General features: G+C 34.2%; 1 protein-coding gene across 1 annotated transcript; it reads left to right on the plus strand.

Moving 5' to 3' along the window:
* Nucleotides 1-3,452: 3,452 nt before the first annotated feature.
* LOC102598135 (probable methyltransferase PMT7) lies at nucleotides 3,453-17,849 on the plus strand. The gene is given in 8 exon segments (XM_015303938.1): nucleotides 3,453-3,991; nucleotides 9,517-9,931; nucleotides 14,414-14,703; nucleotides 15,524-15,631; nucleotides 15,634-15,906; nucleotides 16,423-16,669; nucleotides 16,753-16,891; nucleotides 17,505-17,849. Coding segments are annotated over 8 exon segments (1,848 nt in total). The 5' UTR covers nucleotides 3,453-3,774; the 3' UTR covers nucleotides 17,664-17,849.
* Nucleotides 17,850-18,037: the final 188 nt, after the last annotated feature.

Genomic DNA, 18,037 nt, shown 5'->3' on the forward strand with positions numbered 1-18,037 from the left:
TTTATATGTTACTCAAGTTTAACATGACATAGTCGTAGCATACTATTATTGGTATTTAACATGTTATATCAAGTAAATTATCTTGATTGAATCTATATTTGGTCAATAAATACAATTTAAAACCTCATATGAGTTTGAATACTTTTCTCTAGTTATAAATTGATCAAATTCCATACTTTCTCTATCTATAAATTGATCAAGTTCCATACTCCGAGATAGTAGTAAGGAAATCCTAAATAATACGTGTCATTGCCTTTTAAGTGACCTGATTGTGTATTTCTTTTACACAGTTTAGGTGCGTAAAACTTAAATTCATTTATATTTTTCAATAATTACCCTATAAGTTACTCGATTGTGCACATATTAATTTATAACGTAAGTGCATAAAACTTAAACTCAATTGACTAACGTTGCTTGTTCAATCAGGAAGCATACAAAATATGTCCTTAGAATTTGAAATGTTGGACGACATTACAATCCCAAGACAACAAATTATATCAAGAAAGCGTCAAATACCAAAAGTTCCACCAACAAGGGTTGTGGTGGAGTGGTAAGTACTCCTTCATCCTTAACCGAGAGGTCTCCAAGCCCCCTTGGGTACGGAGTCGCCTTTGTTAGGGAGCGCTTTACCACCTAATGTGGGACTTCCCGGCGCGAATCCGAATTTAGTCGGGCTTCAATGTGGGTATCGCACACCGGATGGAAAACCAAAAAAAAAATACTAAAAGTTCCATTATTCATGAGAATTGACAATCAAAAAAGTGATGACTATGATCCTAAAGTTGTTTCATTGGGACCTTATCACCATGGAAAGTTAGAACTCAATTTTGTTGAAGATTTCAAGCCAAAGGCTCTAGAAATGTTCATTCATGGAAGTAGGGGTGTTCACGGTTTGGATAAAAACCGATTCAAATCGAAAAACCAAATCAAGCCGATAAAATAAAACCGATTTTATTTGGGTTTGGTTTGGTTTGGGTTTTAGATTTTTGAAAAACCGTATAGTATTTGGTTTGGTTATGGTTTTATTCGAAAAAAACCGAAGAAATAACCGAACCGAACCGATGAATTATATACATATATTTTATTAATATACATACTTCATATATTATTTTTATAAACAATTTTAAAGATCTTATACATATTTTCATTAAAATTTCTTTATAATTTACTTATTGAAAGCAAAAATACCCAAGATGAAACATTTATCTTATTGATTTCATGTATATGAGTGTCTATGTCAATTCTTTGTGGGATTGAAAATGTTATTGTTTCTTTCTTCTAGGCCAATATAGTGAATTTTAAAGCTTTACTGATAGTAAATTTAGTGATTGAAAGTTTTGTAATTTAAGTCATTCTAACTATTTTTCGTTTTGAATGGATTGTTGTCACTTTTTTCACATTTTAAATGAATTGTTTCTTTTATTTTTGTGTATGGTTAATAACCGAATAACCGAACCAAACCAAACCGAAACCGATAATCACCAAACCGATAAATGTATATTGTATTTGGTTTGGTTTGGTTTTAATAATTTTAAAATCGATTAAGTTGGTTTGGTTTTGGTTTTGACCAATAACCGATCCAAACCAACCCGTGAACACCCCTACATGGAAGTATCAAAAAACAAGATTTCTTCCTTGAAGAAATTCTAAAGGAGATTGAGGATTTTAGAAGTTGTTACCTTGAAGAATTCGTGAATAAGTATAACGACTATGAATTTGCACGAATGATGCTCCTTGACACGTGTTTCATACTAAATGATATCGAGCTATCAACAAGGTCCACACCAAATTCTACCTCTAAACAGAGCAACACTATCAAACACCTTGGCATTGCGGTTTATTTGGTCACTAGACGTGACCTATATTTGCTTGAAAATCATGTATCAATGGCATAGCCACATAGGCTCAAGTATGAAAATTTGGAAAATTTAAAACCAAGTTTTTTTTGTTGGAAATATGCGTGTTATTAGGAGTGAATATTACTTTCTATACATATATATATATATATATATATATATATATACGCGTTCTCAAGCTCTTGGTTAAGTTGAGATATGGCGATGATCAAGGTGGTGGATATCATTCATTTGAAGAGAAGGTAAAAAGCTATTGTTCTCAAATGTTTTTCGATAAGCAAGAGGACATCAAAATGAAAGAAAACGCGATAATTGAGACAGACCTCCTCACCTTCTTGAAGTTTTTCGTAGAGTACTTGTCAATGGTAGTGACGATGAAGCTAATGTCACACAATCACGAAGTTATGATTTCATCTTTGATTATTTTCGCAATTGTTGGAGGAAAAACCATGTACCACACAAATCAGGATTGCTCACAAACATGTTTCGTTCCGTCATGAATTTGAAATCAAAGGGAATTCATTTTAGACCTAGTAGAATTGATTCATTAAAAGGTGTGAGATTTACATCTCACTATTACTATGGAAAACTAAAACTCCCATGTTGGTATGTTTCAACATACACTAAAGTAGTTTTCATGAACATGATAGAATATGAATTATGTCCAAATGGTCCAATTGATAAAGTTGTTGTGTCATACATAAACTTCATGAAATCACTAGTGATTTCACCAAATGATGTGAAAGAATTGAGAGAAGAGAAGATAATATTCAACACATTGGGAAGTGATGAAGAAGTTGTACAAGTTTACAAAGGATTAAAAATTTATGGGGCAGATGATCCATTACATTTCAAGAATGTGAAGAGAAATATTCAAGAACATTATAATAGCAAAGGGAAGACTTGGATTGCTGAATTAATTGATATATATTTCAATAGTCCGTGGTCACTAACTGCTTTGATTGTTACTGTTTTTCTTACTTTCTTGACTATTGTTCAAACTTACTATGGAAGTCCGTTTTATCATTCGTTTCATGAATGATGGAATAAAAAATAGACATACTCAATGTAATTTTATAAGTGGAGTGTTGTTTTTTATTCTTTTTCCCCTTCCAAATTGATGTTTTTGCTTTTTTGATTTCACTCGATGTTCATTATTTGTACTTGAGCTTGAAAAGTCCAATATTGGAGATAAATTGCTCCCTAACAAATGTAACTATATACTTGGAGCTCGATCACAATAACTTTGATTAATGATGAAGAAGTACTTATGACTCCATCACATTCTATCTGTTCGTAGTGACAAAAGACTTGGAGAAATAAAGATTATATAACCATCTTGTATTCGATATGCTCTTGGCCAAACTAAATTGCTAGGTTTGATAAGAATACATCTTATTATAATATTTGTTATTTCGTGCAATTTAAAATTTCTACAATAAGATTTAATTTAAAATTTCTACAAAACAGATTAATTTAAAATTTCTTACTTTTGATCATATAATTTTATAGCTACAAAATAATTATGACATATTTTAGACTATTACTATTTTTTTTAAATAATCATAAAATTTATATCAAAGCAAATATCATCACATAAATTGAGAGGCCCGACAATATCAAACCAAGAAAGATGGAGGAGCTATACTTTTTATACTAAGCATGAAAACGGCAATAGAAAAAAAAATCATTCTTCACTTGCGCTTAGCTGCGAGCACACCCAAAACTCAATTTTCTCGATCTCTAGTGTACATTGTCTTCCCTTAAAGCTCTTTTCTTGATAATTCTTCTTTAAATAATTCTTGTCAAAAACAGTGAATTTTGTTGAACCCCTTGTGAAGGGTTAGCAATTAGTATATTTTTTCCACATAATTCATAGAGGTGGGTGTGGGGATTTGAGAGAGTAGAAGAGGGAAAAATGGGTGGTGGATCTTGGATAAATATGAGGGCATTTGATTGGAATACAGGGCAAACAATATTGGTTGTCCTTTTGGTAATGGTGGGATCTTTTTATAGTGGAACACTTCTTGGGAAAAACCCATCTTTATATGTACCTCAACAAGAACAACAACAGCTTGAAAAGCAACAACAATTGTCTATTGCTTCCAATTCCAGCTCTTTAGAATTTACTTCTGGTTAGTACTCTTTTTGTGAATATTATAAAGTTTGAATCTTTGAGTGCTAATGAAGAAGTTGCTGAGAGTATTTGAGTTATAGGGATTCTTTGTTGCAGTGTTGTTGAAGTTATGTTTTGTTTGGCTAATGACAGGAAGAGGAAAGCATTTAGAGTTGCTTTTAAGAAATGGATGATCCTTTTTTTCTCTTTTTGGTATTAGAGAAAGTGAATATGCTTTTAAGTTTTCATTGTGGGTGAGTAAATTGGATAGAGATATGCTAATTAAGAGCTGTTTTTGTGTTTTTTATTCGAGCAATATAAAATCGTCAATGCACAAAAGAGTAATCTTTATCTTTGTTATTTACTGTATTTAGACAAGTATATCATTGTTGGTATTTTTATTTAGTTGGTACTAGACAGAATTGAAGGTAGTGTACTCTGATCAATTTGGGTAAATGTTGTGTCTCGCTTATATAGGAAAGACAGTGAGGTGGATGAGTAATGGTTTGGCTTCTATTTTGCTAAGTGGTTTAGTAGACATTGCAAATTTGGCAAGGACACTTTTGTGGTAAAAAATTGGACAATGTTCAGTGGAGTTGAATAAGTGGCTGTTGATTATGTTATGCCTAATTGGACCACAAGGGATGTTCCATGGACATTTCTCATGTTGCAATCTGTGGTACTGAATATTTCAATGGATAGCTGTGGGATTGAAGCCCTTCCTGCAGAGGTTCTGTTAGTGTTTAACAGAGGAGAATAAACTGATTGAAGAAGAAAAAGAAAAAAGCAAAAGTGTCTTCTATTGATAATGGGAGACTGAATAAATACATCGCGGTTAAACTAAAGATGCTGTAAAGTAATGCTAAAAAATATGCTAAAACTGACAGTAGCTAACAGAATTTTAAACAAACTAGGAAACAGAAAACAGCTAAAATATAGCAATTTATTCTGGTATGCACTTCCTCAACATTCTTCTGCCCTGCGTCATCTTCTAGCTTGAATTTAGGTCATGTAGTTCTAGAAGACAACTGGAACAATCCTCCTGGCTCAAGAACTGCATAGTCCAAGCTTCATTCTAAGGAATTCAAACCCATTAACATGAAATGTCTTAGTGAATACATCAGCAATTTGATCTTCCGACTTGCAATAAACCAATTTCACTTCTCCACACAAACACTTCTGCGCTTCCTTGTTTCTCCAGATCAAGATCTAACATAATCTTCCTTAGCCAAAGAGCTTGATTAACAGCTGCTATTGCAGCTATAAATTCAGCTTCTGCAGTTGACGACACCACGATGCCTTGCTTCTTTGAGCACCATGAAAAACATCCCGAACCAAGGCTAAAACAATAACCTGAAGTGCTTTTCATGTCATCATCTGACCCTGCCCTATCACTGTCAGAATAACCTTGCAACTTGAAGTTCTGACTTTTCCCGAACCTAACACCATAGTCTAAAGTTCCCTTGACATACCTTATCACTCTTTTGGCTGCTTTCATGTGCATTTCACTTGCACAATTCAGAAATCTAGACAAGACACTTACTGCTTGCAGAATGTCGGGTCTCATGGCAGTGAGATACCTGAGATATCCAACCATACTTCTATAACTTGCCTCGTCAACCTTGTCACTACCTTCATCTTTAATCAACTTTTCTTTCTAATTCATTGGAGTGTCCATAGGTTTCCAATCTTCCATTTTGAACTTCTTCGTTATCTCCTTTGCATAATTTTTTGGGCAAATGAACACTTCATTTTAGGTTTGACAAATCAGCATTCCAAGAAAGTAAGACATTTCTCCCATGTTGGAGGTCTCAAGTTCGAAACCTCTTGCCGGCGAAAGCAAGGGGTTTGCCTTTTGGGTCGAGCTCGTCGCACCGGGCTTGCCTAGTGCGGGTTACCTCTCCTATGTGGTTTGCGAGCTATTGCATAGGAGTACCCTGTGCGTGCACCCGAAGGGTAGCGGCTGCGGGTTTCCCTTGTTATCAAAAAAAATAAATAGCTAGTAACAACCTTACAATATCAAGCCTAGCAACTGAAGCAAAAGTTTCTGAATAATCAACTCCAAAAATTTGTGAGTAACCTTTCACAACAAATCTTCCATCAGCATTCAATTTCGTGTGTTAAACCCACTTCACACCAATTATCTTCCCATGTTGTGGTTTTTCCACAAGCTACCAGATCACACTCTTCTCAATCATTGCAAGCTCCTCCTCCATTGCAGCTTGCCATTTGGGGATCTGAAACGGTTTCTTCAAATCCAGAAGGCTCTAAAATGGCCACATTGCATCTCTGGTATATGCCAGAGAGCGACCTTGTTCCTCTCACAGGTTGATCATCAATGTCCTCATCTAAATCTAGTAGATTGCTTGTAATCTGCTTCTGGTTAACTTTTTCCAGTCCCATTGCTCATTCTCCATAAAAAATACATCTCTGCTTGCCATAATTTTTCTCGTATGAGGCTGAAAATTTTTGTATGCTTTAGAGACTGTACTATAACCAATAAAGACTCCAGGTTCAACTTTCCTATCTAAATTGTCCCTCTTAGCCTGTGGAATTTGAGAGAAACACAAACAACCAAAGATTATTCAGTCTTGTAAGGACGGCTATACCCATCCCATGCTTAAAAGGTATCTTTTCCTTCACAGCTTTTGTTGGCAACCTATTCAGCAAAAAAAAACATTAGTGTTAGCTGCTTCTGCCCATAACTTTTTTGGGTAGGACCTTCTCATATAACAAGCATCTCGATATCTCCAATATCGATCTGTTCTTCCTTTCACTGACACCATTTTTCTGCGGAGTATATGGGATAGTGAGTTGATGCTCAATTCCTACATTTTCACAAAACTTTTCAAATCGATCAGATGTGTACTCGGTACCATTATCTGATCTAAGCATTTGAATCCTGCAACCACTTTGATTTTCTACCAAAGCCCTGAATTTCCAGTACACTTCAGGTACTTCAGATTTGAACCTGGGAATATAAATCCAACACAGTCTTGTCATATCATCAATGAATGCTGTAAAATATTTACTTCCGTTAAGAGAAGCAGTCCTATGTGGTCCACACAAATTAGTATGGACTAATTGAAGCTTCACTGATGCTGTCCAGGTTGCCTTGGCAAAAGGCATCCTACTTTGCTTTCCCAATTGACATGTGTCACAAGTTGCGTGTTCGGCCTCCATAAGTGGTAGTCCTCGAACCATATCTTTCTTCAACATGTACAAGAGTGCCTTGTGATGGAAATATCCGAGTCTCTTATGCCATATATTTGTTGTCATCTCTTGGCTCGGATAGGCAACCAACTTTTCCTCTATTGGATCAAAGGAAAAACTTTTTCCTCTCATTTTAACTCAACAGATTTGTTGGCCCTTTGGATCAAAGATTACACACTTCTTGTCCTCAAACATAAGCTTAAAACCATTCTCCAAAAGTTGCCCTACGCTCAACAAATTTTGATCAAGTTCAGGAACAAAAAGTACATCTGAGATTAACTTTGAGTAGCTTTCAATAGCTACAGTGCCTTTCCCTTTGAAGGAAGATAATCTCCATTACCAATTCTGACTTTAGAGATTGCTGATCTGTGTAGCTCTCTGAAAATCTCTTCGTCATGAGTCATATGATTTGTACAACCGTTATCAATTAACCAACTTTTGCTTGAACTTCTACTTGCAAAACAAGTAGCCACAAACAATTGATCTTCTTCTTGTTCGTCTGCAATTTGAGCTCCATTTAATTGTTGTGGTTCTTTTTCCTTGCAAATAATCTCAGCATGACCAAGGTTATAACACTTTCCAGGTTTTTTCCAACATTTGAAGTGTTGACGATTTCTCTTCCCACAATGCTGACATGGTGGATATTTTCCAATGTTTGTTGTCGTCGCTAGAATTGCTATCAGTTGCAGCAGCTTCTATTGATGTAGCATAGCTCTTCTGAACTTTTGCTTCCTGCCTTTGCCTCCAACATTGAATTGATGCCTTGCTTGCAAAGCTCCTTCAACAAATATAGCAATTTATTCTGGTGTGCAATTCCTGAACATTCTTCTTCCCTACGTCATCTTCTAACTTGAATTTAGGTCATGTAGTTCTAGAAGACAACTGCAGAAGTTTCATTTTTAAAATGTTTCTTAGCTTTCCTTGGGAGGAACATAAAGGTGGCGGATTCTGGTGTAGTTGTTCCAGTTATTTTGTAAATTGATTCAATAAAATAGGAACACAAAAAAGAAAGTATGTAATTGAAATGGTGAAAGATGCCAACGACTGGTGGTATGTTGAATGTTTTTGCTCAATTGGTTTATAGATTTTAGGCTTTAGCAGGTCCTTAAGGAAAGAGATTTGTGTTATGACTTCAGATATTCATTCGTAATTCTCAAGCACAGAGTGGAATATTCAGTTGCAGACTGGCAGTTAAGCATACTGATCAATAGAAAAAAGATAACTTTAAATGCTTATAATACCCCTTCAAAGAAAGGTTCTGCTGTTTCACGAACTGGGATCTAGGTAAAAGATAGTGTTGTTTCTGTGGATTGATAAAATCAACTCAAACAAACAAAAACAGTGACATATGATTGGTCATGAAATACTGCTCTATAGTTGATACCAATTTATATTTGTTTGGGTAGATTCTATCACATAGATGTTCTTTTGCATTTTCTGTAGAATCATTCAAGTACAAGTTCTATTCCAAGAAGTGGATTTTTCTATAAGGTGAATGTGATATCCTGATATGTATTAAATAGCATTCTAGTGGCCTAGTAGTCGATGATAAGGTACAATATGTAGTAGGTGATCTCCCCCTCCCCCCCCCCCCCAATTTTCCCAAGTCTTGGTGGGCAGAGTTACTCGGTATTTGTGCTAGTGAGAGGTGGAATTATGACACTTAGCTTTTGGGATAAGTCATGTGCTATTTTGTTAGACCCTTGTCCCTTGCACATGAGATAGCTTAAACTGAGTGCCAAACATATCAAAGAGTGCAATGACTATTAAAAGACAATTGGGAAAGGCAGGCTATTTTGCCCTTGATTTGCTTATAACTTGCAAGATTCACATTGCATATGAACTAGGTCCAAGTATAACTTCTTAGAAAATTGAGCTTCTTGTCATCTCAGTTACTGTTTCTAGTTCAGTGCACCATATGATAAAAATCATTTAACGTGGGTAACCTTTTCACATGTCGCGGTATTAACAGACCCTTCATATCATGTGATGTCTATTCTCAGATAACCTAAACAGTCTTGTTGATGATTTCTCCATTCTGTTATATTTGTTGCTGTCAATTTTCTCTTTATCATGACGTACAGACTGCAATTCCCTCAAGAAACTGGAGGCAAACTATACAGCTGTCGAGTTCTGTTCCTTTTGATCTCTACATTCTGTTTTCCTTAAATAATTTGTTCTTTTCCTTTCTGTCATTTTCACACAAGGATGTATGTTGGGGTGGGGTCAGGTCTAGGTTCAAATTTGAGCTCGTTCTTGACTCTTTATATTCTCCTCCATATTTTATTGAATTTCATATAAATTTGGTTCTGATCCATATTCTGCTTGCAGGTGCTTTGAAGTTTAAAAACAAGGTGTCTCTTTCGTATCAGGTGATACCATTGAATATCCCTGAAACAGGAGTAAATGTTTGTCCTTTGAAACTTAATGAGTATATCCCATGTCATGACTTGTCTTACATTAAAGAGCTAATGCCAAAACTAGATCTTTCAAGGAAAGAAGAGTTGGAGAGGCATTGTCCTCCACCTGATAGGCGCTTGTTTTGTTTGGTGCCACCTCCAACTGATTATAAGATACCTATAAGGTGGCCAATTAGTAGAGACTATGTGTGGCGGAGCAATGTGAACCATACACGTCTTGCAGAGGTAAAAGGTGGACAAAATTGGGTGCATGAGAAGGATCAACTTTGGTGGTTTCCAGGCGGTGGAACTCATTTCAAGCATGGGGCATCTGAGTATATTGAGAGGTATGCATGATCTCTTTGGTCTTTCACGTTCATACCTGTCAGTTCTTGAACTTGCAGCTTTTTGAGAATTCATTTTCTTCTGTCAAGAGCATATGAAAAGAAATCGATCTCAAATTTATGATGGCTTTTCTCTGCCTAAGCATTAGTGGGTAGATTTACCCAGTGCTTGTACTGATGTTGGGAGATGCAGTACCTAGTGTAATAGTAATGGTAAAAGAGAAGTTAACGGGAGTATATCCCTAGAAGATTGTCTCCTTTTACGTGCCAAGACCCACAAAAAGATAAAAATAAAATTTCATTGATTAAATTTTTGAAAAATACCAACAACTCTCTTTTAAAATGAAAACTGCAACTTTCATTTCTTATCTTTGCCTTCTGTTTTCTACTTGATGATGTTTGTTTACAGACTCCATCCAAATCCAAACAGAACCCATTTTACTATGGGCAAGTCCTTTTGCTAAAAAATCAATTTTATTTTTGGTATAATTGATGAAATAAACTAGAAACATGGTCATCTATTTAGGTAAATTATTTTATGTATGACCATGTTTCTAGTTATTTCATCAAATATACCAAAAATAATATTGATTTTTTTAGCAAAACGACTTGCCCATAGTCACAAATCATGAGCTATCCTCCATCGTTACATTCAAAGCACCAATCTTCTGCAAGTTGCAAGTTCTTCTTTGTTGAAAATCTTCTTGCCCCTCTTCGTTGCAATTTGTAGCAATGAGTTTCTTTGAATTGAATTATCAAAGACCCACTTCACTATAATTAAGAAAATTCTCATGTTTAGTTCAAATGAGCAAAAACTAAAATGCAAATATGACAATTTTTAGTGTAATTTTTTCCCTTTTAGAAAAAATAGTAGAAAAAATATATACATTAACAAACAAAGAAAATCAAAGCTTGATGATTAACCCGGATAATGAAATACCCATTAACAAAACACAACAGAAAAGCAGTTCTCTTAACACAAAATTCTGAAGAAATACCAAGAATCATAAGAAAATTATAGATTTACAAACACTTCTAGCACCCATTGACCTAAAAACATGAATGTCATTTTGATCAACCGAAAGATGTCATAAAAATCAAAACAAGAAAAAAAAATCAGCATTATTAGTCCAACCTAGACGGAAATCGCTACCTTCTTTAATAGAAAGCTGAAAACTTTTGCTTAGCGATAACATCAACCATAGAAGAGAAAATTGGGGGTAATGAAAAAAAGAGAGAATTGGGGGTAACGAAAAAAGAGAGGATTGTTGAGTGTGTGTGAGCAATTCATAAGTAACTTATTGTTGTATCCAAGAAAAGATTCCTCCAATCCAAGAAGTATAACTTTGTTGAATTGGACTCTTCTATTAAAAGACCTTATTAGAAAAATCTTTCTATTTTCGTTACCCTCAATACTCTCTTTTTTTCGTTACCCCCAATTCTCTTTTTTTTTTCATTTACCCCAATTCTCTTTTCTATGGTTGATGTTTTCGTTGAACAAAACTTTTCAGCTTTCTATTGAAGAATGTAGTGATTTGTGTCTACGTTGGACCAGTAATGCATATTTTTTTTCTTGTTTTGATTTTTATGATATCTTACGGTTGATTAAAACGACATTTCATGTTTTTTAGGTCAATGGGTGCTATAAGTGTTTGAAAATCTATAATATTGTTATGATTGTTGGGAGTTCTTTAGAATTTTGTGTTAAGAGAATCTCCTTTTCTATTGTGTTATACTCTCCAGGCTAATCATCAAGTTTTGATTTTCTTTGTTTGTTAATGTATATATTTTTTCTGCTATTTTTTTAAAAGGGAAAAAATTACACTAATTATTTCCATATCTGTATTTTAGTTTTGATCATCTGAACTAAACATGGAAAGTTTCTTGATTATAGTGAAGTGGGTCACTGGTAATTCAATTTCAAGAAACTCATTTGCTATAAATTGCAACGAAGAGGGGCAAGAAGATTTTCAACAAAGAAGAACTTGCAGAAGATTGGTGCTTTGAATGTAAAGATGGAGGAGAGCTCATGATTTGTGAGTTGTGACTATGGCCAAGTCCTTTTGCTAAAAAATTAATTTTATTTTTGGTATTATTGATGAAATAAACTAGAAACATGGTCATCATTTGGAAACATTTTTATGATGACCATGTTTCTAGTTTATTTCATCAATAATACCAAAAATAAAATTAATTTTTTAGCAAAAGGACTTGCCCATAATCATGAGCTTTCCTCCATCTTTACATTCAAAGCACCAATCTTCTGCAAGCTCTTCTTTGTTGAAAATCGTCTTGCCCCTCTTTGTTGTAATTTGTAGCATTGAATTACCAGAGACCCACTTCACTATAATCAAGAAAATTTCTCATTTTTAGTTCAGATGATTAAAACTAATATGCAGATATAGCAATTGTTAGTGTAATTTTTTCCCTTTTAGAAAATATATATATATATTAACAAACAAAGAAAATCAAGGCTTGATGATTAGCTCGGAGAATGAAATATCCATTAACACAACAGAAAAGCAGGTTCTCTTAACACAAAATTCTGAAGAAATACCAAGAATCATAACAAAATTATAGATTTACAAACACTTTTAGCACCCATTGACCTAAAAACATGAATGTCATTTTGATCAATCGAAAGATGTCATAAAAATCAAAACAAGAAAAAAAATCAGCATTATTAGTCCAACCTAAACGGAAATCGCTACCTTCTTTAATAGAAAGTTGAAAAATTTTGCTTAGCGATAACATAAACCATAGAAGAGAATTGAGGGTAATGAAAAAAAAAGAGAATTGGGGGTCACGAAAAAAGAGAAGATTGTTGAGTGTTGTGTCTTTAACTCATAAGTAAATGATTGTTGTATCCAAGAAAAGATTCCTCTAATCCAAGAAGTATAACTTTGTTGAATTGGACTCTTCTATTAGAAGACCTTATTAGAAAAATCTTTCTATTTTCGTTACCCTCAATACTCTCTTTTTTCGTTACCCCCAATTCTCTCTTTCTTTTCATTACCCCCAATTCTCTTTTCTATGGTTGTTATCATTGTACAAAAAAATTCAGCTTTCTATTGAAGAATGTAGTGATTTGCGTCTATGTTGGACCAGTAATGCTGATTTTTTTTCTTGTTTTGATTTTTATGATATCTTGATCACCACATTCATGTTTTTTAGGTCAATGGGTGTTTGAAAATCTATAATTTTGTTATGATTCTTGGGAGTTTTTTAGAATTTTGTGTTAAGAGAACCTGCTTTTCTGTTATGTTTTGTTAATGGGTATTTCATTCTCTAGGCTAATCATCAAGCTTTGATTTTCTTTGTTAATGTATATATTTTTTCTAAAAGGGAAAAAATTACACTAACAATTGCTATATCTGCATATTAGTTTTGATCATCTGAACTAAACATGGGAAGTTTCTTGATTATAGTGAAGTTGGTCTCTGATATTTCAATTTAAGAAACTCATCTGCTACAAATTGCGACGAAGAGGGGCAAGAAGATTTTCAACAAAGAACTTGCAGAAGATTGGTGCTTTGAATGTAAAGATGGAGGAGAACTCATGATTTGTGACTAGTGCCAGCAAAATGAGCTCATATTTTGGTAACCTGTCCATATTTTAATGGGTTGGGTGAGTGACTTTTTACATGGGTTGATACCCATATTCAACCCATAAAAATATGGGTAAAATATGGATTAGCCAAATGGGTTAAGCTTCTAACTTTTATTCACTCAAAATTCATGATATCACTAAAAATATTGTCACTTCTCTTCCTTTTTATGTTCTATAGAACTAATTATTTTTCTCTATAATTGAAAAGGTGAAGTCTTTGGCCCTCCAAAAATATATATTTTAAATATACATTTCTTTTGTTAATTATAATTATTATTTTTATTTGTTTAATTTTATATTGGATAATAAATAGTAGTGCAAAAAATAAGCAAATCATGTATTAGTATTGACATTGCTTAAAGTGCATTAAGCATGTTTTAGGCCTAAAATGCAAATATTCATTTACTTTGAAATTAAAAATGTTTTTCCCTTTTTATTACATTAATTTATTTTATATTGAAAAGTTATAGGATTTTTTTTTACTTTTATGATACAATAAAACTAAATGAAGCATTTTCAACATTTTTCATCTAAAAAATGACTAAAATATTTTCTTCATGTTGAATTCTCAAGTAGAGTACTATTTACTCATGAAAATATGGGTAAACTAGTATTTTACCCAACCCATTTGTTACCCAATCCATTTTTACCCATATCAAATATGGGCGGGTTGAATTATTACCCATTTTATGTTGTCCCATTTTCAACCCGCCCATTTGCCACCACTATACTTAACATATTTGAAAGTTGCTTACAGACTCCATCCAAATCTGCCGCTCATGATATTCATCTATTTCTTCTTAGGTTTGACTTAGTCTCAATATGGTGGACATGTATGTTTTTATGTATCTCATTTAAATATTTATTTGGTGCAGGTTAGAAAATATGACAACTAATGAGAAAGGTGACTTACGATCTGCAGGGGTATTTCAAGTGCTTGATGTTGGTTGTGGTGTTGCCAGTTTCTCTTCCTATCTTCTTCCTTTAAGTATAGAAACAATGTCCTTTGCTCCTAAAGATGGTCATGAGAACCAAATTCAGTTTGCTTTGGAACGAGGAATCGGTGCAACAATATCTGCTATAGCAACAAAGCAGCTGCCATATCCTAGCAACTCTTTTGAGATGGTGCATTGTTCCAGATGTCGAGTTGATTGGCATGAAAATGGTGAGCACTGCGTCATTATATAGGAAAATCTTAAAACTTAAATGTGTTTTTGCTATATGCTACTGCTTTGAGATTAACTCTGGAGACGTTTAGTGAATATTTGGCTCCCTACATCCTGCACATTCATTACTGAAACGACATTTAGATTCTCAAAAATTGTACTTTTGGAATTTGTTATCATGTCAGAAGCAAAGTTAATGTACATTCACAAAACAAGTCCTCATAAGTCAAGCACACCTTGGATTTTCTCAAAGATTCCTGTCCTCTAGGCATAGGATAGCATTCATCTGATTTTGAAAGACAAATGCCATTGTTTGCCTCTCATACTACTAGGCACATGTAGCTTCTCTTTCCACTTTGTAATAGTCTTGAAACTCTTAAACAATTCTAGTCATCAATGAAGTCTACTTAACGAACTCTCATTACTATTAAATTGTCATAGCTCAGTCTCAGACTAAGAACATAACTTTGTTTCTTCATGGTGAAAGAAGTAACGTGAAATACTTTTTTCATGTGGTATGACCACATAGTTTGCATTTCTGCATGATGCTGTTATGATGCCATTCTTGATAACTGAATAATCTACATGAGAACTGTGTTACTTGGACCCTGCAAAATTATTGTTGCACCGTGTCAGATCCTCAGGTAATGCATAGCTTTTGGTGGATCCAAATACACACATGGTGGTATTTTTGATGAGTCCGAGCAACATAGCATGAGAATTCTTTGGTAGCCCTGCGTGTCATGTACGCATGGTAAATTTTGAGTTGGATTAAAAGGTCCATGTTTCCATTCATTAATTCCCTGGGTGTTGGTGCAGATGGTATTCTACTCAAGGAAGTTAACCGCCTATTAAGATCAGATGGATACTTTGTCTATTCGGCTCCACCAGCTTATAGAAAGGATAAGGATTTTCCACATATATGGGACAATTAGTACATCTGACTTCTGGAATGTGCTGGAAGCTCATTGCACGGGAAGTTCAAACAGCAATTTGGATTAAGCAAGAAAATAATTCATGTCTCCAGCATAATGCAGAGGAGAAACTTGTAAACATCTGTAATTCTCAGGATGATTTTAAACCATCATGGAAAACACCTCTGAGGAACTGTATTACCCTAAGTGACACATCATCTAATACTAAGAAACTACCGCCTCGGCCACAACGTCTTTCAGAGTATTCACAAAGTCTTAGTCGGCTAGGTTTGTGAATTCTATTCCTTGGTGTTCTATTCAATTAATTGATTATTCTGCTGCCCAGTTGTTTAGTTTTGGCAACAATCTTAAAATGAATGAAAATGTAATACAATGTAAAGTTTTATATTCCGTCAAATAAGTCTTCTAAAATATCCCTTCAGATTGGTAATCACGAGCGAGAAAAACACCCTTTCTTCATTTAGTATAAGTAGCAGTAATTATGATTGTAGTAACACCTTTATTTTTCATACTATGAGTGTTTCCTCTAATGTCTATGGTACCATAAAACTATAAGACTATAGTATAAAGGGTAAATTTTTTACAAGAATCTTAGTCCTGATCATATACTTTTGTGAAAGTAATAGATCAACTAGATGTATTTAGGAAGAATGCAACTGAGCTCCACATACAACTTTGAAGCCATTTTCTTTTAACATTGGTAAACGTATATGAGTAATTCTTTTTTACTTTCTTTTGGGGAAAGGATGCTTGCTTAAACATGATATAATCTGTTTGCTGCAGGTATTGATCGAGAAAAGTTCTTAGCAGATACAATCTATTGGCAAGATCAAGTTCGTCATTACTGGAGACTGATGGATGTAAACGAGAAAGAAATACGTAATGTAATGGACATGAGTGCTTCCCTTGGTGGATTTGCAGTCGCTCTTAGTACATGGCCGGTCTGGGTGATGAACGTAGTTCCTGTAACAATGAACAACACCCTTTCTGCCGTTTATGATAGGGGTCATATAGGGACTTTTCATGACTGGTAGGGTATTATGAATTAGATATACCTTATAAAGTTCTATTCTGATTAAAAGGTGCTATAATGATGCTGACTGGTTTTTGTAGGTGTGAGCCATTCTCCACGTACCCACGCTCTTATGATTTGTTGCATGCCAACAATCTTCTCTCTCACTATAAAGGCCGTGATGAAGGTTGTTTGCTTGAGGATATCATGCTGGAAATGGATCGTATCCTTCAACCTCAGGTAACATATTTCGTTCAGAATTAGATGCTTGTGAGGCTACAAAATGTCAATCAATTCATAATATTTTGCTGCTCGTTGTCATGGTCCTCGCAGTAAAATCTCTTGTTGGTCCTGTAAAAATCCAAAATCAAAAAAATCTACGAAACTCTTTACATCAGAGAGATTACTCCAAGCAAAAAGGTTTAGTAAACATCTAGACTAAAATCTGTGTGGGAGTTAGAAGTTCCTTCAAAACATCTAGAGTTCTAGGCTCATTCGAGCTGATAATATTTGGATGAAACCGACTGGTCGTTCTTATCCACGATCATTAAGACACTGAAAACAGAATGTTCCCTTGAAAGGCATGTTGCTCAGACTCTTCAAAAATGTCGATGATTGTGTGTGGATCCTCCAAAAGTAGTGTATTTTTTAAGGAACAGACACGAGTGTGACAACAGTTTTGGAGAGTTTGAGCAACATAGCTTGAAAGAATACTACTATTAGGTTGGAACAATGATAATCAGCTTAGTAATTTCCGTGTTATGTTTATGTATGGAGTGCTCATATTGTGTCCATGCGTATACCAGACATTTCAACTATGATCAAACTCAAGTTTTCGTCAACTCATGTGCAGGGATTTATCATTATCAGAGACGAAGAATCCATCATATCGCGAATACAAGATCTTGCGCGAAAATTTCTTTGGGACGTCCAATTACATTATCTAGAAGACGATCGGAAAAAAACTGGGTCAGCTTTATTTTGCAGGAAAAGGTTTTGGGCCATTGCCTAATGCAGTTTTTCATTCAAAATTTATCACTGAAAAATGAATATCCAAGTTAAATTCTTTTAGAGTAAACAAAGCTGTAAAATTTATATATGTGAAAATAACTATGCTACTGTTGTAACATAAAGAAAACACTGAATTATTTGTCACTATAAGGGCATCAACAACTCAATCCTTTATTTTACTCTCCAAATATAGAGTTCTCTATTTTTTCAGACAATCAACTCCAACTTAATTCTCTATTTTACTCTCTAAAAGGGAATTTTTTTCTCTCTCCTCAATATTATATTATTATTTATATTTCATTCTTATTTTCTTATTTCATAATATAAATCATTTATTTCTTTTTTTCCAAATAATTACTTTATATAATTTTTAAT

Source organism: Solanum tuberosum, unplaced genomic scaffold (assembly GCF_000226075.1).
Source record: "Solanum tuberosum cultivar DM 1-3 516 R44 unplaced genomic scaffold, SolTub_3.0 scf00480, whole genome shotgun sequence".
Taxonomy (NCBI): domain Eukaryota; kingdom Viridiplantae; phylum Streptophyta; class Magnoliopsida; order Solanales; family Solanaceae; genus Solanum; species Solanum tuberosum.